The sequence below is a fragment of the Somniosus microcephalus genome, chromosome 1 (genome assembly GCF_052327205.1).
Source record: "Somniosus microcephalus isolate GS21.2 chromosome 1, FLI_Smic_1.0, whole genome shotgun sequence".
In the NCBI taxonomy this organism is placed as follows: Eukaryota; Metazoa; Chordata; class Chondrichthyes; order Squaliformes; family Somniosidae; genus Somniosus; species Somniosus microcephalus.
Genome location: NC_140987.1, coordinates 141,546,049 through 141,572,500, shown reverse-complemented (window position 1 = coordinate 141,572,500; position 26,452 = coordinate 141,546,049). Strand labels below are relative to the sequence as shown.

The following is a 26,452-nucleotide window of genomic DNA, read 5'->3' as shown; positions in this document are numbered from 1 at the left end:
GTGGATCCAGAGTGGTGATTCCACCCAAACTCCAGGATAAAGTTCTAAAGGAGCTTCACGAGGGGCATCTGGGTGGAGTGAAAATGAAGAACCTAGCCAGGGCGTTTGTATGGTGGCCAGGTATCGATGGAGACATCGAAGAAATGACCAAGAGCTGCCTAGGATGCCAGAAGGTCCAAAACGCTCCACCCCAAGCCCCTCTACATCCATGGGAGTGGCCCTCATCTCCCTGGCAAAGGGTACACATCGACTTTGCTGGTCCATTTATGGACTCAATGTTCTTAATCGCGGTTGATGCACACTCCAAGTGGCCGGAGGTAATAAAGATGTCCTCCACCACCACGGAAAAAACCATCACAGTATTAAGGACCATATTTGCCAGGAATGGGCTGCCGGAACAGATCTGTTCTGATAATGGACCGCAATTTGTGTCCGAAGAATTCAGGAAGTTCTTAAAAAAAACAATGGGGTTAAGCACTACACATCCTCCCCATACCATCCCGCCACCAATGGATTGGCTGAAAGGTTTGTCCAGACCTTCAAGAAGGCCATAAAGGCCATGGGTAATAAAGACATAAAACTTCAGCACAAGGTGGATAACTTCTTGTTCGCATACAGGAATGCAACACATATGGTTACAAACCAAACTCCCGCCATGATGTTCTTCAATAGAAGCCTAAGATGCCGGCTGGATTTGATCAAGCCCAACATCAGAAGGGACGTGGAGAACCGGCAATTTCAAGGCATGGATGAAAGGCCAACTAGAACCTTCCAGATAGGTCAACATGTTTTGGCCCGGGACTACCGTACCGAGAAATGGCAGCCTGGAACTATCTGCACACGACTAGGACCGCTGATGTATACCGTGGACATTGGAGAAAGCATAATAAGGCGCCATGCTGACCAAATCATAGAGTCATCCGAAAAGGGACAACCTACACCACAACTCTATACGCCTAACGATGAAGTAGAGATACCCATATCTACCTCCGATCCGGTGATACTGGAACCCGATGAACCCGACACTGGCATTCAAGCCGAATCAGCCTTGCCAAAAGAACCTACTACACCACCGAGGCGTTATCTGGACCAAGTCAGGAAGCCTCCAGAGAGACTGACTTATAATTAATTAACTGCAGCAATGTGTGGATTATTTTTCTTGTAACATGTAATTAATAATTACTTAAAATATTATGTACTGGTTGGCTAAAGGGGAGGAATTGTAGTGTATGTGCCTTTAAGAGCCCCATGTGTGCTGTAATGCCGGTAATGGCCACTCAGGCTATATAAGCCTGTATATTGTGTTGTATCAGTTAGTTCCCCTCCAGACTTTGTTTAGTAAACACCTATGAAACCAACTCCTGTCTTCAGTGTCTCTATCAACACACAGACACAACACCCGCCTCCATCGATTTGTGGCCAACCCACGCTATTTTCCCTTGATTGACCTTGTTAAGCCCGCCCAGCTCTGTGAAGCTGTCAAACACTGACATTCTCTGTAGTTTGATGAGTTCTTGAATTCAAAACTCATCAAACATCTTTTGTAGAAATTAGATGGTTGCTGCATTGGAGAATGCAATGGCCATCTGTCATCTCTACCGTGGAGGCGCGAGACTCTCCGCATACCCAACTCTTGAAGCCTGCAGGAAGAAACAAAGGTAAGTACACTTTTTCTAACACTTTGCACTTACCTCAGATACTCGCCTCTCCACATTTGCACCCATCACTCACCTCCACAGTACACCTTTGGACCCCCGCAGACCCACTACTCGCCTCGGTGACCCAGGTAGGGTTCAGAGCCTTCGCGAAGCCCGCACTTGTGAGGGCAAAATGGTGATAATCCTATTTTCTGCCTGTTAACTACCTGTTAGCAGGCAGTTAAGTGGCTGTAATCCCTTCCTGCCTCCAAGGAGATGGGATCCGGCGCGGGACGGCTACCTGTCTCCTGGCAAGATGGCACGGAGGTGGGTTGGGCACCCGCCCCCAAATTCTGCCATTTTCCCAGCAGTCCCGCCTCCCCAGGGCTGGCAAAATCCAGCTCTATGTTTCTCCAATGAAAAGGTCCCAGTTTCCTGAGCTGATCATGATAATTAAAAACCATAAGTCTAGATATCATTCTGGTTGGCCTTTTCTGGGCCTTCTCCAGGGTTTTGGTATCCCAGCCATGTGAGAGTAGAGGAAACTGTACCTTGGGCAGCAAATACAGTATAGTGCCTCACATTGAATGAGCGCTTGGGACCCTGGACAATAGTGCAGGAAGAGGCAAATGATCAGGTGTTGCATCTGTTATGGTTTCTTGGAAAAATGATAAGGGAAGGACAGCCAGAAGTGGTGGTAATGGAAGAGTGGACAAGGGCATCTGGAGCAAATTGCCCCTCTTAATCCATTATTTAGATGACTCCAATTATAGGCAACTAGAAATCAACAAGTTAATGAAAAAATGTTTAGGTTATTGCTACTGTATGTGTTAACTTGTTAGTTTCTAACTGCCTGAATTGACATACTCTAGGCAATGGCTTAAGCATTTTGTTAATGTGTCACTATTGCATTATTAAAAATATGCCTGCCTATTGGACATTGGTGAGCTCCATTTACCCTAGCCACAGAGGGATCCGGACCTCTAGTTTGCTAGCTCCATGTGGCTCTAAGCTGGTACCATTCTCAAATTGATACATGAGCATAACAATGCCATAAATCTCAATCATATGTGACTGTACATTTCCCTGTAAAACAAACATCATAAGACATTGATTTATGAATGGATTACTTAAATTCCTCAGTTGAATTGGTGGAGAATGGGGGTATTAGTCTGTGACTACACCTAACTGTGGCATTTCAAAAACTGGCCATTGGCAAGTCAGACATAGCATTAGGAAATATATTTGTGATGTTATTTCAGAAATCACTTGACATTCATTAAAGAAAAGAAAGACTTGCATTTATATAGCGCCTTTCACGACCACTGGACGTCTCAAAGCACTTTACAGCCAATGAAGTACTTTTGAAGTGGAGTCACTGTTGTAATGTAGGAAACACGGCAGCCAATTTGCGCACAGCAAGGTCCCACAATGTGATAATGACCAAATAATCTGTTTTTGTTATGTTGGTTGAGGGATAACTATTGGCCAGGACACCGGGGATAACTCCCCTGCTTTTCTTTGAAATGGGGATCTTTTACATCCACCTAAGAGAGCAGATGGGGCCTCGGTTTAACATCTCATCCAAAAGACGGCACCTTCGACAATGCAGTGGTCCCTCAGCACTGCCCTGGAGTGTCAGCCTAGCTTTATGTGCTCAAATCCCTGGAGTGGGACTTGAACCCACAACCTTCTGACTCCGAGGCAAGTGTGCTACCAACTGAGCCACAGCTGACACATTATGGTGGATAGAGAACTTTATTTTGCCTATATTGCAGGATGAAATCCATTCATTGAAGCTAATCATGAACACTGTAAACTGGAAAGAATTTGCTTCTCAGTGAGCCCCTAAATAAGTTTGTTGCAACGTCCAATATCAGGAAAAGTGATCAGCTAAAATTCACTTTAGATTGTTAGTTACAGTACTATCCTTCTTATCATTGAGGTTTGTTATGCTTCTTCAGAACATATGATCTAGGCAGACTAAATTCTATTTTTATTTTACAAATTTCATTGAAGTAAGTGCCAGGATACTCAGTTATGCTTACAGAATACTAGGATTTCACTTCAGCTGAGAGTGCAGTGAGATATGTTACATGTTTGTGGAAACCGTAATCCTTTTTCCGAGTTGTGAAATAGCATAAAAGATTTTTTTTTAATTCTGAGCCAGCTATTCGATGATTAAGGTGTGGAGGAAAAATTGCCTCAAGAAATTCAGCCTAATCTTTCAGCACATGGTAGCGAGCTACTGATATAGAAACCAAAGGCCCTTTGTGGCAGAATTCTTCTCTCTGAACCAGAAGCAGATAACATCTTGTTAGCATTAAGTATCCTTTTGTCACTTTTAGAGGTTTCTTTCTGTTCAATTATGGTCAGTGTTATGTATAACATTAAGTGGTGATTTGTCACACTGACATTTTCATTTAAATATCCTTATTCATTAATGTAACTAAAAATACTAATTGGACTTGCATCTCATCTTTATATTGTACTAGCTGGGGAGCCCCGCGTTGCGAGGGCAATTTTGGGGCGCTTGGTCTCCCTGCCCGTGTGTCCCCCCTCTCCCTGTCATGTCCTCTCCCTGTCCTATCCCTCCCTCCCCTCCCCTCTCCCTCCCCTCCTCTCCCTCCCTCCCCTCCCCTCCTCCCCCTCCTCTCCCTCCCTCCCCTCCCCTGTCTCCCTCCCCCACCCCCACACCTCCCCTCACCCACCCCCTCCCCTCCCCCACCCCCACTCCCACTCCCTCCCCTCCCCCGCTCCCCCACTCCCCTCTGTCCCTCTCTCCGGCCCCTCCCCCTGCCTAGTGCCTGAGGTCCGGAGCTGAGGTCCCCCGCGTATCGCGCGGCTGATGGACGGCCGCTGTGGGCGGGCGGGCGGCGCATGCACGGTCAGTGCGGGCGGCGCATGCGCGGTCAGTGCGGGCGGCGCGAGCGACCCGCGATTTCCCGAGGCTCGCCCCCCCCCGCGATTTCCCGAGGCTCTTCCCCCCCCCCCGCGATTTCCCGAGGCTCTTCCCCCCCCCCCCCGCGATTTCCCGAGGCTCTCCCCCCCCCCCCCGCGATTTCCCGAGGCTCTCCCCCCCCCCCCCCCCATTAAATTGTTATTTAATTCCCTAACACATCATTAAAATATTTACCTTAGTTCCCTAACACACAGAAAGTGTGGGGGAAAAAATTGTGAAAAATCAAGATGGCGGCCACTCACCTCGGTTCAGAAGGATAAGGCCCGCCCACACACGCACCGATTGGTCGACCGGTCAGGTCACCGAAGCGTAGGATTGGTCAATCGTCGAGTCACTCGACACTCAACTGTAGGAAGGAACCCGCCGTCCGATTGGTGGACCTCGACGTCACACGGTCGCTAATGAGATGCTAATGAGCGGAACGCTGAACGTTTTTGGGATACCGCGGGCGGGATTTTTGTCCGGCCGAAACGTAAATACGCCTATGACCGGTCCGGAATCGCAAGCTTTCTTTTGAGGCAACGCGCGCGTCGGTACGCTCTGTAACTTTCAAACGTATAGAGAACGGACGGACAGACAGACAGACATTGGGACAGACATCGGGACAGACAGAAGAGCTTTTTATATATATAGATAACAGTGCAGTAGTGTTAATGGGCTGCGGCTAATTTAGCTCTTCAAGTGCTGGACCCAGGCTTAAAAAATAATGGGAATTCCTACGTATTTTTAATCAGATAAATACAGGGTTTTTTTCTAAATCAACTACTTTTGCAGTAAGTTGATGCTAATCAGTATACTTCACGTGCAGGCTTCTGCCAAGAAAATAAAAAGTTAACCTTAGTTATTTTTTGTTAACCACAGTTTTTAAAAAAGGTTATAGGATGAAAAATGGAAAAGGAGTAATTGCCCTCTTTTTTTTGGGGGGGGGGGGACGTCAACACCAACAATTAAAAAGGTGCTTGGGCATGGTTTCCTGCAGTCAAATGTTATGAAACACCTTGAAGAAAAAAAAAAATCACAATTTATCCACAAGGCTTTGTAATTCCAGTTTAGGGCATTGAAATTAATACTGGAATAGTTCAAAATGTTAATAAAATTATGGTAAGTATAATAAAAGTATTTTAAAATAAGCAACTTGAAAATGCTCATGTAAGAGATGTTTAAATTGCTTCTATGTATTTAATTAAAAGCTTGACACAAGTGACAAGGTTCAACACTTTAATATTCTTAACCCATACATTTCAATCAAATATAGCAATAGAACACAATTCCATATCTTAATAGTTTGAAATACTCCAATTAGTTATAGTAGGTTATACTTTTCTATTGTATATAAAATGTCAAGAATTGCAAATTCTGTTCTATTGTAAAGAACAAACTTGCATTTATATAGCGCCTTTCATGCTCTTTGGCTGTGACATGCTTTGCGACATCCTATGAAGTACTTTTTGCAATGTAATCACTGCTGTAATCTAGGAAAACATGGCAACCAATTTGTGCACAGCAAGGTCCCACAAACAGCAATGAGATAAATGACAAGGTAATCTGTTTTTAGTGCTGTTGGTTATGGGGTAAATGTTGGCCAGGACATCTGTACTTCAGTATATAAAATTAGTGGCAGCCTGTCCAATGGGGCATTTACAACTGAGAAACACAGCGAGCACAAATTTGAGAAACAGAACTGATGCCTCTTCAACACCCTGAAGCTGCAGTGAGCCTGCCTATTTGATGTTTTGCTACATACTGTTCTGCTGGTATTGTATAGAAAAGGAAATCAATAGGATCTGATGTATTTAATAATGTTTCCAAATACTTGATATGTACAAAGTGAAAGTTTGAAAATTTCAAAATGGGATGCCTTGGTTGTCTTATAAGTGATCCTGATAAACTGATAAAGATAATAAATAGTAAATTTGTGTTAGTTTTAAAACGGCAATGACATGAACTTGTTTTGACTTCAATTTGTCTTAGTTAACTATTTATTTCATTCTCCAGTTATACAATAAATACATTTTAAATGTGTTATTGCTTGTTCCATGGAGAATAATTTTAATTTTGGAGAACAACTACTGACACAAAAACACCCTCTAGACACCCCAAAGTGCTTTACAACCAATAAATTACTTTTGAAGTGTAGTCATTGATAAGTAGTGAATTTGCACACAGCATAATCCCACAAATAGATAAATGATAAACTGCTTTTAGTTGAGGGAGAAATGTTGGCCAGTGCACTAAGACAACTCTCTGCTCTTCTGCTAATCGTGCGATTGGATTTTTTAAGTCTACCTGAGCAAGCATGGTCAGGCCTCAGTTTAACATTTCATTTGAAAGACAGCACTTTTCAACAATGCAGCATTTCCTCAGTATTACACTGAAGTAGCACCTACAATTATGTGTTCAAGTCCATAGTGGGGCTTGAACCTACAACTTTCTGACTCTGAGGCGGGAATGCTACCAATTTTAAACAGATAGGCAATGTAGAAAGAGTGGAACAAATTGACACTACAGATATAATTTTAATAAAAATATAAGAGTTGATTCCCCATTGTCATATGCGTGGACTGTCACCTTGCACCTAGTGGGGAATCAGTTTGGTAGGTCTGGGATGCCACACTCTGGATTCAAATTGGCAGACAAATTTAAAAGTTTTTTTTGAGGTTGTGCTAACAGCATGCACAGGCTTCATTTTAGCCCCAAAATTTATTTCAATCGATGTAAGTATTTCCGACAGCGAATTCTCCATCTCCATCTGGTCTACTCTTTCTGTGCTGCTCGTCCATTTAAAATGGGTGTTGGGCAATTCCAAGTTGTTTGCTGCAGGACGTCCACTCTAAAAACTAGGACTGCCTGTTTTTTGGAAGGTTGGTTTGTGCTGTTGATTTAACTTGCTGCACTGCTGTTTCTGCATTATTGCTTGTTCAACAGTTTTTCTGCCGTTTACTATAGATTTTCTACAATACAGAACTCCTTTTCCACAGATCTGTAGCCTAAGTATTGTTGCTGCCATCACCTGCCAACTTCAGCTTGAAGCAATCTGCTCTGCATGAGGCTTCCATCGGGCCTTGCCAATGGCTATCATGGATTTGGAGGAACATGGGGATTTCAGGCAGAGGGAAGACAGATGCACTTGCACTTAACGTGTCTGGTGCCCACTTAGGTTTGACTCAGGAACCACACTTTCAGACTTTGGTACACCTAGATGGCCATATCTGAGGAGATCTGCCTTTATGATCTTTACTTCACAAAAGAGCCTGTGACAGAGTTATAGATCTTACTGGAGCTTGACTTGTAGTCAAGATCTCACACTTGGTCAGCCCTGCCCATTGTTGTGAGTGTACCACAGCATTGGACTTGAACACCATCGGAAACATTTAAGCCACCACTGGTGACATTCTCCATATTAGTCAAACTTCGGTTCACCGACACATCAAGAAGATCACAGAAGTCTTATTTGCCAACATGTTTGCCCCTGTCCCCATGGAAAAGAGACAACAGTACAAGAGGGTACAGCACTTACTAAATGGCAGGCTTCCCTAAAATACAGCCTTATTGATGGCACGCATGTAGCCTAATGACCAGTCTACATTCCACCTGATATGAAGGGCTAAGTACAGAGAATGCATGTATCTGTGAGGAGCTTTAATGACTTGGTGATAAAACATGCAACAGTTCTGTGAAGCAAAGGAAGCCTTTCCCTTTGGCAGCCAGGATGTTGCACCTCAGCTTGACAGATATGGTAGCTGGGCAGAGAGAGAGGGGGGAAGGAGATGTAAGGAGTGGGGCTAGTGATTTCCAAGCTGCATTGCTGTTGTGGCGCCATTCTCCTAGTTCAGTGCTTGGTGCTTGCATAGTACAGGTATTCCTTTCCTTTACGTGAGCACGCTTTCTCAGTCCAGAGAACTTTCTCATTTTCTCCCATGACCTGCAGACATGGGAGATTGCATTAACATGGCTGGGCACCGTGCCATGCTCCCCGCACATTGCATCAGGTGAAAGGGCTCCCCTCGACACCAAAACTTTCCACCTTCCTCTGCTGCACTTGCTCTAGACATCATCTTAGCCACAATATATGAGGCTTTATTCAAAATTAATCAGCAGTACTTTAAGTACAGCAACCCCTTTAAGAGCTGAACTTCTCATTTCCCATCCACCTGTTGCCATAGCACTCCCTGCATACCTGGACAGTGTACAAGGAGCTCTATTAAAATTACTTAAATGAATTGACCATGAATTGGAGGGGCTGGGAGACCATTCTAGATACCCGGGTGCACTGCTTATTCCCACAATGGGGGTATCGACCCTATAATTTAATATAGATCCAAAATATATAATTACGTATTCAGTAGTATGTATCTTTTTTTAAATTAAAAAGGGACAAAAAAGTTGAATTCAATGAATGAAATTTCATTTGTAATCAATATGCCTCAACTCAAGTAGAATCAATTTAACTTTTGTGTAAAATTATGATTGGACACTCAGATGTAGTCACTTTATTACAAATAATGTTGATCCTTATTGAAAAGAGAGAGGCACTGTATTATATAGGATGCTAACTCTGTGCCAAAGAGTGTCACCTTTGCAAAAGCCAGTGTTTGGCATACAGAAAAGAACCCTTAATATAATGGACTATTTCATAGATGGGGCAGGAAAACTCCCATTATCTTACAAGGGAACAGGGTCCTGAGGTTCAGCAGCACTTAGGGTGTGATGCTGGGGTTTAACAATACTGCTGTGGAGTCCTGGGCTTTAGTATGGGGGAAGCGAATCCGTTGCATTGGTAGAATTGAGGCAATGGCCCAGTGATTTGACGGTAATGGTGTAAGGATCTTGGGGTTACAGCACTGGGTTCATGTGGTCTGGCAGCCTTCTGTAGAAGGAAAACCTGGATCTTGCCAAGTTTTAGGGATTGATTGTAGGATTTGGCAACATCAAAGGACGGTCTGGTTATCTAACAGGGTGGGGGAAGACTTTACAAAGAAGTTTATAGGAGAGCAACTGAAGTAAGTTTTTTTTTAATTGGTTCTTGGAAAATAAATAAATTGGCATTTCTATACGTTAACAGCATATAAACAAATGGCTGATTTATAAAGCATAATATACATATATATTGGTTTTATATTAAAAATGGCCATGTAAAACATTCAAAAATGCATGTTTTTTTCCAAGTGGATGCTGGGGTGTGGAAGTTGGGGATGGGTACATATCGCCAGTGAAAGAATTTGGAAAATAATTACTGTAATTTGTGTTTCCCTTCGCAACTGCAGTTGTAAAAACAATCTTTATGTAAATAGTGATTTTTTTTAGATTTGGGAATTCCAAAACTAAAGCGAGAATAGGTATTCTAATCAGGTTTTTTTCCTGTCAGTTGTATCTCTTAGCTAGATTCTCTTTCTGAAAAAAAAAGTTGATAATAGCTTTCATATGAAACATATGAGTTATTAAGAATTTCTTAAATTCATCTTGTTTTCATACAACTTAGAAAAAACAAACTGAAATTGTTGTACATTGAGCAATGACATAAGTCATCACTTGTAATGAGAAATATGAGTACATTTTCTGTAAAAAAAAAATTATTCATGCTTCTAAATATGAACAGAAAGCACAGCTGGCATGCTCACTCACTCTATACTTAAGAAATTGTTTAAACTTCATTTTGCAGCTTGCTTCTGGCAAGTTGTGAATGGCCAATTTGATGTCAACCATGAAAATTTCTATAGTTTGCCTCAGATCAAAGTTATCAAGTTTTAATAGAAAAAACAAACTCCACTAAAGGAAAAGAGAACTTGCGGTTATATAGCACCTTTATGTCCTCAGGATGACCCAAAGCCCTTTACAGCCAATTAATTATTATTAAGGTGCTGTTGTTATGTAAAATCAGCTGCCAATTTGCATACAGCAAGATCCCACAAATTCTAATTTGTTGTCTGGTTGTAGGCCTAGACTGACAACGATGTCCTTCTCGGGTTGGTCAGCTTAATCCGTAGTGTTACCACCAAGCCACTCTTGGTGGCACACATTGATGTTCTCCCAGCTGGAGTGTCCTTGCTTCCCCTAGTGGTTCTTCCAAGTGGTGTTCAGCATGGAGCTCTACTGATGCATTAGTTGAGAGGGTGGCAGTAGGTGGTAATCAGTAGGTGTATTTGGCCGTTTTTAACTGAAGCCATGAGATTTTGGATATATGGACAGTGCTGGAAATGTCTCAATTATTGCCCCTTTCTAGTTGCCCTGAGAAGGTGGTAGTTGGTGGAGGGCCTTTGAAACGCTGAGGTCCCTGTGATGAAGGCGCTCTTTATGGCTGCGATTTTACTAACCTCCGCGGGTCCATGGTGGGCGATGTCGGTGGCAGGTCCTGACCCGCTGCTGTCTCCTTCCAGGCCTCTGAAATGAATTTCCTGAGATTGGGCTTGGTAAGTCTGGCCAATTAGAGGAAGCGGGTCTGATGACGTCATTTGATTACGTGTCATCAGCCAGTTTCCGTAAAGGGACCATGTCCAAATTTAGTTTGACATTTGTGTTTTCAGTGTTCTACAGCATTGAGGTGCTGCAAACACTGACAATGACTGCACAAAGGCACAGGGCTGCACCCAGACTCTCCCATGACTCCCTCCATATGCTTATGGAGGGAGTCACAGCACACAGGGAGGTCCTCTTCCCTTCCCATGGGCGGAAGAGACCTCCCCAGGAGACCAACACAGCCTGGTTGCACATTATGGAGGAGGGCACAAGCGGGGATGTGGTCAGGACACCTGGGTGCCGTGCCGCAAACATTTCAATTATCTCAGTAATCACAAAATGTTAGGTCAAAGCCACGCTCAACCTCATCCTGCTGTGCCTCTCATCACATCCCCATCACTCTGCCTTCCCCACCCTACTCCTGCACATCCTTACACCAACTTACCTTGGACCTCCATCCATCCCTCTCTATCTATAGTGTCACTTCCCCATCTCACTAACCACCCCTCACTCACCCTCATCCTAGTGCAATCATACCAATTAACAACAAGGGTATCATAGAATCATAGAAATTTACAGCACGGAAGGAGGCCATTCGACCCATCGGGTCCGCGCCGATCGACAAAGAGCTATCCAGCCTAATCCCACCTGCCAGCTTTTGGCCCGTAGCCTTGTAGGCCATGGCACCTCAAGTGCACATCCAAGTTTTTTTTTAATGTGGTGAGGGTTTCTGCCTCTACCTCCCTTTTCAGGCAGTGAGTTCCAGACCCCCACCACCCTCTGGGTGAAAACATTTCCCCTCAAATCCCCTCTAAACCTCCTACCACTTACTTTAAATCTATGCCCCCTGGTTGTTGCCCCATCTGCCAAGGGAAACAGTTCCTTCCTATCCACACTGTCTAGGTCCCTCATAATTTTATACACCTCAATTAGGTCTCCCCTCAGCCTCCTCTGTTCCAAAGAAAACAACCCCAGCCTATCCAATCTTTCTTCATAGCTAAAGTTCTCCAGTCCAGACAATTTCCTCGTAAATCTCCTCTGTACCCACTCTAGCGCAATCACATCTTTCCTGTAATGTGGTGACCAGAACTGCACGCAGTACTCTAGCTGAGGTTTAACTAGCGTTTTATACAGTTCAAGCCATAACCTCCCTGCTCTTATATTCTATGCCTCAACTAATAAAGATAAATATCCCCTATGCATTCTTAACCGCCTTATCTACTTGTCCTGCTACCTTCAGGGATCTGTGGACATGCACTCCAAGGTCCCTCTGTCCCTCTGCACTTCTCAGTGTCCCACCATTTATTGTACATTCCCTTGCCTTGTTAGCCCTCCCCAAATGCATTACCTCGCACATGTCCGGATTGAATTCCATTTGCCACTGTTCTGCCCACCTGACCAGCCCATTGATATCTTCCTGCAGTCTACAGCTTTCTTCTTCATTATCCACCACACAGTCAATTTTTGTATCGTCTGCAAACTTCTTAATCATACCCCTTACATTCAAGTCTAAGTCATTGATATATATCACAAAAAGCAAGGGACCTAGTACTGAGCCCTGCGAACCCCACTGGAAATAGCCTTCCAGTCACAAAAACACCCATCGACCATAACCCTTTGCTTCCTACTTCTGAGCCAATTTTGGATCCAAAGTGGTAGGCACTTGGGTGTTTTATGCAATGTTCATGTAAAGTTTCTGTGAATGTGGTGTCAAATATTGAAACCTTTATTTTCAGCACTTTGTGTTCTTGGGCAGATTTATGTGCATCTTTGGAAGTGGCTTAGTGAGTTGCAGTGAATTGTGTCCCCCTCAATGGTGATGAGTGTGAAAGGAATGGCTTGGGCAATGTAGGGATGCTTTATGGTGTTGGTGTGGGGTGGTGCCAACCTGGCGCATCATGTGGCAGCCAGGGTGTACAGCGTCAAGTGAAGTAAATCTCGCCATGGTGAGGCCATCCCTGGCCTCCCGGGCAGCAATGTGGTCGGGTGCTGATCCACTGTGTCTTGTGTGGCATCAGTTGATTGCAGAGAAGGCTGGTGGTGTTGTTGGTGCTGGGGCTGATCGTGGTGGGATTCTGAGGACCACGGTGAGAGTGTTTCAAGTGCACCCATGCTGATGGTAGGTGAAATAGAGATTACAGAAGCTGTGCTGCCTCTCCCTCTAACTTAACCTCACTGTATGTATTTAACTTACTTATATATGTATAACCTACCTGTTGGGGCCGTTGCCCCTTTAACTTACCTTTTAGGGCCATTGCCCCTTTAAGACGCGCCTTAGCGTGCTGACGTCACGTCACGTACGACGTAGCGTGCTGACGTCACGGCACGTACGACGTGACGTGCGTGAGGCGGCTGCCGGCCCGACTCGGCCTTCCAGAAAGGCCGCCGGCACAGCCCGGCCTAGCGTCTTCGGCCGCATCTACCAGCCGCCGGGAGCGACGCGATCTTCCACTCCCGCGGCAAGCACCGGCTCAGCCTGGCCTCCAGCTCCCGCTCCCGACTTCGGCCTCAACGGCCAGAAACGCGACCACGCGCATCACGTGACGCCCCAAGCGCGGACAACGCGACCGAGCGTGATGAGGTCATCACGCTCCCCACAGGACTGCTACGTAGTCCTCGTGGAGTCCTCGCTGGGACACAGACCTACACCACGGTGCTCCTACAGCACAGGCTCCGAGCAGTTGTATTGTCCCCATGCTTGAGTCTTGGAAATTGTTTGTCTGTAAGTATTCTAGAATGCTATAGATGATTAGTGTGCACTGTATGTTGTAGAAAATGTTTAGTTGTAACTTTTCTCTGTCTAGCTGATTAACTAGTAGCTGTATTTTGATACACTATGTACAGGGCTAATTTAAAGAGAATGCCTCCCAGTTTACTAAATGTACTGTGTTGCTCAGGCGTACCTAAATTTGTGTATACATATCAGTTATGCGCTTGTATACTAATGTGTGCTTCCATTTCTGTGTTGTATTTCAGTTTTACAATAATAAGAATCTTTCAGTAAAGCGTTACAAGAAAAGTCAAGCCTTGTGATTTTATTGGAAGATATCAAGTTGTTCGCTATCTGTCTAGCTCTGCATAGGATCGCGTTGCGAGGGCAGAATAGTAAAAAGACAACAGCACAGCGGGCTCAAGCACAAGAAGATACCACTCGGCTACCATGAGTGTACGCTCAGGAAGAAAATATACCGCAGAGGACGTCAACCAGTCAATCGAGAAGCGTGAGCCTCTCCCAGCAAACGATGCCAAGTCACAGTCCTCTAAAGCAGCCTCTAGAACATCTCGGCGGTCCAGCAGACCGTCGTCACCGACAGCTCTCCCAGCAAACGAGGCCAAGTCACAGTCCTCTAAAGCATCCTCTAGCTCGTCTCGGCGGTCCAGCAGACCGTCGTCATCGGCAGCTCCTGCAGCCGCAAAAGCACGTGCCAAGGCAAAAGCTGCCCAGGCTCAATTGGCCTTTGCTGAAAAAGAAGCTAGTATGATGAAGCAGAGAGCTGACCTCGACGCTAGTGTGACGAAGCACAGAGCCGAACTCGCCGCCAGTCTCCACATTCTCCAAAGCCAGAGAGCTGCTGCTGCCGCTAAAGCTGAAGCCGCAGCTTATGAAGAAGATGAGGAGAGCGAAGGCGGGGAGCCCAGCCAGGAAACATTTGTTCTGGAACAGCCCCTCAGTCCAGTGCAATGTACAAGTGAGTATGTCCAACAACACTCCAAATTGTTCTTCAAGGAAAGATCCAGGTATCCCGACGTAGAACCAGCTACTCACCACAGCAACAAACAGCCTGTTTTCGGAGACACTGAGCTTAAAAGAGAAGAAACAAGTAAGACTTACCTGCAGAGACCTCCACAACACCCGGCCAATCCAGCCAAGCAGTCCTCACCCGAGCCACAAGGTGCACAAGACCTCGCTAGGTACCTTACTCGCCGAGAATTGTTAAGTTCAGGCCTCCTAGAATTTGATGACCGTCCCGAAAATTATTGGTCATGGAAAGCGTCCTTCCTGAGTACCACCAAGGACTTGAATCTGTCAGCCAGAGAAGAACTAGACCTGATGACAAAGTGGCTCGGAGCTGAGTCGTCCAAACAGGCGAAGAGAATTCGCTCAGCGCTCGTCAGCAATCCCACAGCAGGCCTCAACCTGGTTTGGCAACGTCTCGAAGACTGTTATGGGACACCAGAAGTCATCGAACACGCACTGCTCAAGAAGATTGAGGACTTTCCGAAGCTAACCAACAAAGATAATGTCGAGCTCCGAGAACTGGGCGACATTCTCCTCGAACTGGAGTGTGCCAAGGGAGAAGGTTACCTGACCGGCCTCTCGTATTTGGATACAGCTCGTGGGGTAAACCCAATAGTGGAAAAGCTCCCCCACAACCTTCAAGAGAAATGGATAGCTAAGGGATCCAAGTACAAGGAGGACAATGGAGTGGCATTTCCCCCCTTCTCTCTCTTCTCCAGATTCGTCCAACAACAGGCAAAGGTGAGGAATGATCCAAGTTTCACTTTCTCCACCTCCAGCAGTTACGCTCCTTCGAGAACAGAGAAATCCACAAAGTACAGCAATAAAGCCTCTGAGTGTGCACAAAACAGATGTTCCAGCCGAACCCTCAGTCAACCAATCCAGTTCTGCTGGGAATGAAGTGGATGACCCAGATCGTCAGTGTCCAATACACAATAAGCCCCACCCACTCAAAAAGTGTCGAAGCTTTAGAGACAAGCCTATTGATGAGCGCACATCATACCTGAAAGAGAACCGCATCTGCTTCAGGTGTTCTGGGTCGACTATGCACATGGCAAAAGACTGCAAGGCGACAATCAAGTGCTTTGAGTGCAACAGCAAAAAACACATCGCAGCCCTGCATCCAGGTCCTCCTCCGTCAACCACCGAGAGTGCCGCGGTTGACAAAGAGGATAGCGGGGAGCAAAGCGAAAGCACATCTTCAGTCACCTCCAAGTGTACAGAGGTTTGTGGAAATGCAAGCAGCCCACGCTCATGCTCCAAAATCTGCTTGGTTAAAGCATATCCTGCAGGGAGAAAGGAGAAGGCAATCAAAATGTATGCAGTGCTCGATGAGCAAAGTAACAAGTCTCTAGCGAAGACAGAATTCTTCAATCTCTTTGAAGTCAAGGCCAGCGCCGCTCCGTACACGCTAAAAACCTGTGCAGGGACAACAGAGACTGCGGGTAGGAGAGTTGGGAACTTCATGATCGAGTCCATGGATGGGAAACTACAGCTTCCCCTCCCCACCTTGATTGAGTGCGACATGATGCCAGAGGATAGGACGGAAATCCCCTCCCCAGAGGTCGCACGCCATCAGCCCCACCTACAGCCAATTGCCAACAAGATTCCAGCCGTGGACCCGGACGCTCCAATCCTCCTGCTCTTGGGAAGAGACATCTTAAGGGTGCACAAGGTGCGTGAGCATATCAACGGGCCCCACGATGCTCCTTATGCGCAGCGGCTTGACTTGGGATGGGTCCTCATGGGTGGAGTTTGCCTGGGAACAGTACACAAACCAGCGGATGTCAGCGTCTATAAAGCAAACGTGTTGCAGAACGGTCGCACATCCTGTCTCAGCCCATGCCCAAACAGGATCCAGGTAAAGGAGGACTACGATGACATGACGCAGCATCATAGGTCAACCTCCTCTGCCTGTGAGGAAGAGGCAGGCCCCACTGTGAGCACAGATGGCCTAGGATGCTCAGTGTTTGAAAGGTCCAAGGACGATGGACACAGTTGGGAGGCACCCCTGCCGTTTCGCTCTCCTGGACGCCGTCTTCCGAGTAGCGGGGAGCAGGCTGCGGGGCGCCTCTGTTCGCTCAGGAGAACCCTGGTGCCGGTGTCCACCGACCCAGACATGCCTGCAGTCCTCACCCCAGCGATGCTCCTGACTCAAAAGATGAGTGCTATTTCAGCTCCCTCTGGAAACTTCGACATGGCCGAGCTGCACGGGAAGCAGTGGAAGCAAGTACAGTGTCTTGCAGACACTTCTTGGAAGAGATGGAGAGGAGAGTATTTGTCCACCCTACAGAGCCGTAGGAAATGGACAGAAGACAAGCCAAATGTCAAAGTGAGAGATGTCGTCTTGCTGAAAGACAGCCAAGCACACAGAAACGAATGGCCAGTGGGACTGGTCGTCAAAACTCTGCCGAGCAGGGACAAGAGGGTCCGCAAGGTGGAGGTGAAGATCGTCAAGGAGGGGACTGTCAAAGTGTTTCTGAGGCCAGTCTCAGAGATCGTAGTCCTCCTTTCCAAAGAAACCTAGAGAACGGACTCTGAGTATGTTGCAGCCAAAGGACGTTTTCTTCAGGTTTATTTTGTATCTGTAGTGGTACAATGGAATTGTACCAAGCGGGGAGTGTGCTGCCTCTCCCTCTAACTTAACCTCACTGTATGTATTTAACTTACTTATATATGTATAACCTACCTGTTGGGGCCGTTGCCCCTTTAACTTACCTTTTAGGGCCATTGCCCCTTTAAGACGCGCCTTAGCGTGCTGACGTCACGTCACATACGACGTAGCGTGCTGACGGCACGTACGACGTGACGTGCGTGAGGCGGCTGCCGGCCCGACTCGGCCTTCCAGAAAGGCCGCCGACACAGCCCGGCCTAGCGTCTTCGGCCGCATCTACCAGCCGCCGGGAGCGACGCGATCTTCCGCTCCCGCGGCAAGCACCGGCTCAGCCTGGCCTCCAGCTCCCGCTCCCGACTTCGGCCTCAACGGCCAGAAACGCGACCACGCGCATCACGTGACGCCCCAAGCGCGGACAACGCGACCGAGCGTGATGAGGTCATCACGCTCCCCACAGGACTGCTACGTAGTCCTCGTGGAGTCCTCGCTGGGACACAGACCTACACCACGGTGCTCCTACAGCACAGGCTCCGAGCAGTTGTATTGTCCCCATGCTTGAGTCTTGGAAATTGTTTGTCTGTAAGTATTCTAGAATGCTATAGATGATTAGTGTGCACTGTATGTTGTAGAAAATGTTTAGTTGTAACTTTTCTCTGTCTAGCTGATTAACTAGTAGCTGTATTTTGATACACTATGTACAGGGCTAATTTAAAGAGAATGCCTCCCAGTTTACTAAATGTACTGTGTTGCTCAGGCGTACCTAAATTTGTGTATACATATCAGTTATGCGCTTGTATACTAATGTGTGCTTCCATTTCTGTGTTGTATTTCAGTTTTACAATAATAAGAATCTTTCAGTAAAGCGTTACAAGAAAAGTCAAGCCTTGTGATTTTATTGGAAGATATCAAGTTGTTCGCTATCTGTCTAGCTCTGCATAGGATCGCGTTGCGAGGGCAGAATAGAAGCGATCTGTCAATGGCGGGAGTGATAATGAGGTCAGATTGGATGGAGACTTGTGTAAAGACTTGCAGCATGGTGAATCTGTTGTGGAAATGCAGTGAGGAAGAGCTTGTGGCTGAGGGAAGATATCTCCATAAGGTGGGAGTTTTGAGTTGACATTTGAAGCTGTCAACTCATCAGCTGATTCAATGGCCACTGACCTCCTGCCTCAGCTTAACAGACGAGGTCTAGACACAGCGGGAAACCGGTGAACGACCTATCAAGCCCAAAAGCTGGGAAAAAACCATTGATAAGTGGCTGTAAACAAGCCATTAATGATTTTAATTGATCCCCGCCGCTGCCTGTCAGGTCTGCTCAACACTGGCAGACCCGACCTCGGGAAAGTCCAGTGTGCGCGTTTTGACAGCGGGTTTAAATCGGGTCCGCTGAACGCCGGCAAAATCGCGGCCCCAGTGTGAGCTTAGTCAGTGAGTACTAGCAACCAGCATGACTGAGGAGGGCATCACAGACAAATCAGTCCTGTCCTCAGCTAACACCCACATATGTGCACTTTGCAGCAAGAGTTACTGGATAATGATCAGGAACAGGAATACTGATTCATTTATTTTTCCCCCTTCCCAACCCAGTAGAACTCCCGCTAACACACTGAGAGACCAGCTAACTCAAAATGAACTAGGGATTGAACCTGGGGCCTATGCACTGCTCTTACCAGCTGAGTGATTGGGAAAGGAATGTCTAGATTTGTAATAGAAAAAGTAATAAGAATACAAGGCAAAAAAAAGCACCAGACCGGAAGATTGGGGGCAGTACAGGATACAGCAAAAGAGGACAAAGGGATTAATCAGGAAGGGGAAAATAGAATACAAAAGTAAACTTGCAGCAAACATAAAGACAGACTGCAAAAGCTTTTATCGGTATATCAGGAGGAAAAGACTGGTAAAATCCCAAGTCGGTCCCTTGCAGTCCGATTCGGGAGAATATATAATGGAGAATAAGGAAATGGCAGACCAATTAAACTCATACTTTGGTTCTGTATTCACAAAGGAGGACACAAATAACCTCCCAGGAATATCGGCAAACATAGGGACTAATGAGAGGGAGGAGCTGACAGAAATTAGTATCTCTAGGGATATGGTGTTGGGTAAGTTGAGGGGACTGAAGGCCGACAAATCCCCGGGGCCTGATAAACTACATCCTAGGGTACTTAAGGAGGTGGCCCTGGAGATTGCAGATGCTCTATGGATCATCTTCCGGAACTCCATTGACTCGGGAACAGTACCCGTGGATTGGAGGGTAGCTAATGTTACCCCAATATTTAAAAAGGGGGGTCGAGAGAAAGCAGGGAATTATAGACCAGTAAGCCTTACATCGGTTGTGGGCAAAATGCTAGAGTCCATTATTAAGGATAAAATAGCGGAGCACTTGACAAATGGGGAAAGGATCGGACAGAGTCAACATGGATTTACAAAGGGTAAATCGTGTTTGACTAATCTGCTGGAATTTTTTGAGGAAGTAACTGGTAAAATAGATGGGGGAGAGCCAGTGGATGTGGTGTACCTTGACTTCCAGAAAGCCTTCGATAAGGTTCCACACAAAAGATTATCATGCAAAATTAAGGCTCATGGGATTGGGGGCAAAGTATTAACGTGGATAGAGAACTGGCTGGCGGATAGAAAACAGAGAGTTGGAATAAACGGCTCGTTTTCGGAGTGGCAGGCAGTGACCAGCGGGGTGCCGCAAGGATCTGTCCTGGGACCCCAGCTGTTCACAATATATATAAATGATCTGGATCAGGGAATTGGATGCAATATTTCCAAATTCGCTGACGACACTAAACTAGGAGGAGGGGTGGGCTCTGATGAGGATGTCAGGAGGCTACAGTGCGATTTGGACAGGTTGGGGGAATGGGCGGATACGTGGCAGATGCACTATAATGTGGATAAATGCGAGGTTATCCACTTTGGGGGTAAAAACAGGAGGGTAGATTATTATCTAAATGGCAATAGATTGGGAGATGGGGAAGTGCAGAGGGACCTGGGTGTTCTTGTGCACCAGTCACTGAAGGAGAGCATGCAGGTGCAACAGGCGATTAAGAAGGCAAATGGTATGTTGGCCTTCATATCAAGGGGGTTCGAGTATAGGAATAGGGATACCTTACTACAGCTGTACAAGGTGCTGGTGAGACCGCATCTGGAGTATTGTGTACAGTTTTGGTCGCCCCATCTGCGGAAGGATGTTCTTGCCATGGAAAGAGTGCAACGGCGATTCACCAGGCTGATACCTGGAATGGCGGGAATGACCTACGAAGAGAGATTAAATAGTTTGGGCTTGTACTCACTGGAGTTTAGAAGATTGAGAGGGGATCTCATCGAAACATATAAAATTATGGCAGGCCTGGACAGGCTGAATTCAGAGAGAATGTTTCCAATGGCCGGGGAGCACAGAACCAGGGGCCACAGTCTAAAAATAGCGGGCAAATCATTTAAAACAGAGATGAGGAAGAATTTCTTCACTCAAAGAGTGGTGAGCCTGTGGAATTCCCTGCCACAGAGGGCTGTGAAGGCTAATTCAATAAATATTTTCAAGAGAGAATTGGATATATTTCTGAAGGCTAAGGGGATTAAGGGTTACGGAGAAAAGGCGGGGACGGGGTACTGAACTGGTAAGATCAGCTATGATCTCAGACGAAGATCAGCCATGATCTCATTGAATGGCGGAGCAGGCTCGAAGGGCCGAATGGCCTACTCCTGTTCCTATCTCTATGTTTCTATGTTTCTATGAAACGTGGCACAACAAAAGATCGTTTAGTCCCAGCTTGCTATTTTTAACAGACTATGTACAATTCATATGGTAATGCCAGTTCATATATTTTTTTTAAATTACATTTATATGCTATGTTCCTACATATCACATTTAGGCGCATCACACAATATATTACTTTTGAAGTGCAGTTATTGTTATGCAGGCAAAACATAAATCTACTGAGACAGATCAATAACCAAAGGCAAACACCAACAAGAAGATATTACTTGTTGACTCTCTAGCCAAGATACTCAAACAAACATTACCAGAGATGCATGTCTAGTTTTTATAGTCAAGTTAATATTGATTATATTATGAGGCAGTACCACTAGGTGGAGATAAATATATGTAGCTTATATTTAATTCATAAGTAAACAAATTGTTTATATCAATCACTTTTTTTATTCATAAAGCACAGCTTCTTATTAAATAATAAATATCCTTTTATATTTTTTCTGTTCTAGCACCATTAAAAGAACTGGGATATTAAAATGGAGATCATTTTAATTCCATATAAACACCTGCTAAAATAATTTAAAGGTTTCTAAAAAATATTTGAGTACAGTCTTTTAGACAACTGATTTCTAAGAGGTGCCATTTACTTTAATGTTGGATTGACCTTAAGGCTAAATGGGATCTTTTGATGTTCTGATTGATTTTCTGACTTATTTATGATCCATGCTTTTCATCGTCTTTTTATTTGTTGTATTTTGAAACCAGTAGTTATTAACAGGTGTACAAACTTACATGAAGCTGTATCGAGACAAGGGGCCCAAAATTGTGTTTGGGCCCTGGGTGTTTCTTCGGCATGAATGTCAGACGTGCACCAGAAAATGGGGTGGACCCTACTTACACCGGGACTCCACCCCTTGGAGAAGAGCCCTGTAAATTCTTCTTCTCACCCTCTCCCTGTTAAGAGGGCATGTCTGCGAGAGCTCCCAGGCTTCCCTGGGAAAATCCGCCCAGTATGCCCTTTAAAGGCTTCAGGATGTTAGTCTCGCTGAGGCTCCAGAAATGGCTTCGCAACGGGCTTCCACATTCAGTCGAGCCCAGAGGGGATTGATTACCTAGAAGAAATCCCTTGATTGCTCCCTGAGGAGATAAGCTTTAAAAAAAAATCTTACTGCTGTCTTTTGTGCTTCCTGAGAATTCCCTCTGCTTCCGGAGCAGTGTTGCACCACTCCGACATTCTGGGCATCCACCAGGGCACGATATGGCCTCCACAAGCATGCATGTGATCCTGTCCCTCCAATTTGGGATAGATGCCTCTTCATTTGGGCCCACTTAAGGCCCACTCCGCCACACTTCCACTGGCCAAACAGGCTGATCTATCAACAAGATTAAATGTAAGAGATTTAGAACGAAGAGGCTGTGGAATATTTTACATTCTTTTTCGGGTTGTGGACATCACTGGCAAGTCCAGCATTTATTGCCCATCAACCATATTTGGTGTGGGACTGGAGTCCCATATAGGCCAGATGAAGTAAGGACATCAATGAGCCAGTTGGGTTTTTACAACAATTGACTTCTTCGTGTTTACTTTTACTGGTGCCAGCTGTTTAATTCCAGATTTTTAAAATTGAATTCAAATTCTCAAATTGCCATGGTGGGAATCAAAGCATGTTCTCTATTATTAGTCCTGTAAATTGCATAGGTTGAGATGGATTTAAATTTTTTAAATCTACCCTTCCATTATAGCAATCCTGCATCCCAGGAACACAGAGTAATCCCTAACGCTCAGTGTTGCTAGGGTGCAAATGGTGGAGAATCTGTTGGACGTATTTCCTATCCATCATAAGCCATTACAATACACCCACTGATATTTGGGTCTAAGTATTGTATGTTCCCCTCCCCCCATCCCATATTTTCCGCCAGAAAATCCCATAAATGGTGGAGCCAAGCAAGGATCCGGCAGGGGGACTCTCAAAGAATTTCCCACTGCATTCTCCTGGAGTTAAGCTGGGTAGCTGGTGTAACTCAGGCAGAGATCCTGCCCTAGAAATTTCAGTTACTGGGAAAAAGATGGCAGCTGAGATTTTTTCACAAAACTCTGAGTGATTTGATCCTCACACTTTTGCTGTCATAGTTTAATCATCACACTTTCGCTGTAACACTTTGTTGATTGGCTTAAAGTAAGACAGCAGCAAATCAGCACTGAAGAGCATGGGAATGTACAAATCAGAAAAAAAGCTGGCCCTTGGGCCTACTTTTTGTTAATTAGTAGGTTCTCCGGACTGATCACTGAGGATTGGTTATTTTCATAAAACCGTAGTCGCTTCTCATTGGCAGTTTTCTAGCCATTCTCTATCTCTTGGCTTCTGATTTGGAGTTAATCAATGAAGTGTTAGGGCAAAAATGTTACAGAAAGATGTGATGACAAAAATGTGATAACAGGAAGGACTTTTAATATATTCTAGATAGATACTTCTTGTAAAGTACAGATTGTAAAATCATTGATGCTTCTAACATACTGTACAGAATGTTTTTATAGCAGATGATGATGAAATGTTAATATTTTCCACATGTCCCATTCTTTTTTGCAGGCCACCCATTACACATTCCTGGCAAGTTTTGAAGTCTTGGGGAAACTCACTTTCAGTTCCATAGCTGGTATACTTGTGGATAGGAATGGTTTTCCTTTTAGTTTCTGCATATTTCTGCTGCTGTCATGTTTACCTGTTCTCCATGTTCTGAAGCCACCTGATGTGCTACCCGAGCAGAAAAAGCAATAAAATATGAGTGGTCTGCAATGCGATAGAAGCTATTGATAGCTCTGCATATTTTCCCCGGAGTAATTTTAACTTGTGGTCTTATGGAAAGCACATTATTAATAAAAACAATGGGGAGCATTCTAACCCACCCAACACCAGTGGGAACAGAGCGGGCACACCGCTAAAAACTCGCGCTTGATTCCCACCCACCATTATCTTAACTGGGCTCTGTTGTTTCGGTGACTGAGGCGCCCACCTGACTCAGACAGGAGCCTCATTAATTTATGAAAAGTGGGGTCCTATGATGTCATTAGGACACCCAGTAAGGCCTAGTGAGTGGGAAAGAAGGTGTGGTGCTCTAAGCTAAGTCAAAAACATTCCTTAGTGGGGCCAGGATGAGCAGAAGTTCTCCGGGCACCAGAAGAAAAGTGTGGGCCTCTACTACCCCAGACTCAACCTCTTTTTCCACCCAATTCCCCCCTTCACCCGTGACTTAGCTTTGTGCTGGTGTGCAGCCTCAGGGCCCCGCAGTTTTAATCTGCCTAAAGCTGACCAGCTGCCTCTTTATACCTGGTGGAGCAGGCAGCTAGCCACTGGGATGCAAATGAGGCCCGGGAGTTAAAATAGCCCAGGCTTCCAGCTGATGATGCCGGCCGAATTCGATGCTTATCCTGTTTCCCCGCTCCCCGCCTACTCAAAACCTCCTCCCAGTTAACATCCGCCACCACCACCAATGAGTCACTGACAAAGGGCAGCCTCACAAGTTCGAGATTTAGGCATTTTAAAAAATCTGAAAAATAAATGATAAATTAAGAAATATTAACTGCCAACTAATATTTATTTTTATCTGCATGAGTGCACAAGTTGTACTCATTATTCTGCACTTGGTTTTGTTGCACAGACTATGTGGAAGGTGAGTTAGGTAACCAAGAAAAACAGAGGTTTATCTCTCCCTTTTAAATGTTCTTTATTTGGGGAGAGGTGGTTCTGTTGTTCAGTGCTTAGTTGTTTGAAAGTGCCTTGCTATGGTTAACTCAAGAAACAACAAAAGTTCTGAAATCTGCCCAGAATTGAATATCAACCAGTGTTATGGAGCTCACTGGAGTGATATCTTTAGCACCATTAAGTGTAAAGAGTCCAGCAACACATGACTACCACCAAGCTCTCCTGAGAACATGCCAGTCTGGAAAATATAGGCATACGCAGGAAGATGCTTGAAGATATAATCAAAACATTTTGTAAAAGGCCAACTAGAATCTGATAACTCTGCTTCTGGCCTCTTCATTATTTGTATGAACTGGGCCAAAAGTGAAGCCAGATCTCAGTCGAGTGCAACATTTTTTTTTAAATCGCCTGTTTAAGGATAATGACATCACACTATAGTTTGTTTTCCTCTTTAATCTATGAAACTGTTCTTTCCCTAAAAATTTAAAATCAACATATAATTCTTGTAAGCTTTGGGCTAGTGGTTGTGCAAGTGTATTGTTGCAGTTATTATAATATTTTTGGAAAACATTCTGGATATTACTGTTGGTGGGGTTTGGAGGTTATGGGTGAACTGCATTGGTCCCAAAGTTAGCATGAGGATAAATAAAAGCCGACATTAAAATCCTATGTAACAACAGAAAATGTTCAGGACATCCCTGTTGTGTTAAATGTAAAGTTAATTGGCATTGTAACGATAATAAAAGTTATTACAGGAAACTCTTTTTTATCTGGCACCGACGGGACCGGCGTGGTGCCGGTTTATCAAAAAGTCCGGATTACAGAGAGGTATGGTAAAAGATACGAGAGCCCCGTACACGGCCACAGATCCAGGCGTCCCTGTTGCATGGCAACAGGTGCAGGAACCCCGGCCACAGACCAAGCGTCCCTGTTGCACAGCAACAGGTGCAGGAACCCCGGTTACATGGCCACAGATCCAGGAACGACCACTAATATGAAGTAAAACTTACCTGAACCTACTGAATTTTGCCGGTTAACAGAGATTTCCGGTTATTTAGGTGCCGGTAAATCGAGAGTTTCCTGTATCCACATACCGCTGAAGCTAAGTAGTTGCTACCATTCTCTGTTGCGATTTGTTTGTTAACTGGTTTCATGCGATGTGTGGGTGTACAGATTGTGATTAAAAAAAATCAAACATGCATGTGTTACAATAAAACTTTATCACACAAATCTATCATTTGCATTTGCAATCAATGCAATGTTTGATTTTCAGTGCTTCATTACACTGAATGTATGTTGATAACTAGGTTATTTCCCTGCTTCTATATTTCCCTACTGAGTTTAACAATTTTTCTTTGCACTTCTGAGCAAGACATTATCAATTCATAAGTGATAAAAAAATAAATTCTCATTCAGGAAGCATATTATGTATCAGCAACTCCCCAACAAATATTCTCTGGTCTCTGGATATAAATGTTCTGCAGTCTATACTGACCGAGAATTTCCCGGTAATCAACTTCAGATTATTTCTCAATAAATCTGCAGTAATAACATGACAGACTGTTAATACCCATGAATGGATGTTGTCACATGTCAAGGACATGGAGTTCCCAGCCACCAGGAAGCCT

The 26,452-nt window shown here is 45.0% G+C and overlaps 1 protein-coding gene across 2 annotated transcripts in view; it reads left to right on the top strand.

The window, feature by feature from the left end:
- slc33a2 (solute carrier family 33 member 2) overlaps positions 1–26,054 on the top strand; it is a 123,947-nt gene extending 97,893 nt beyond the window's left edge. For both annotated transcript variants that reach the window (XM_085986267.1, XM_085986256.1), the window contains exon 6: positions 23,712–26,054. In XM_085986267.1, the coding sequence (XP_085842393.1) occupies positions 23,712–23,900 (189 nt within the window). In that variant the 3' untranslated portion in view covers positions 23,901–26,054. The remainder of the gene's footprint in view (positions 1–23,711) is intronic.
- The last annotated feature ends 398 nt before the right edge of the window (positions 26,055–26,452 follow it).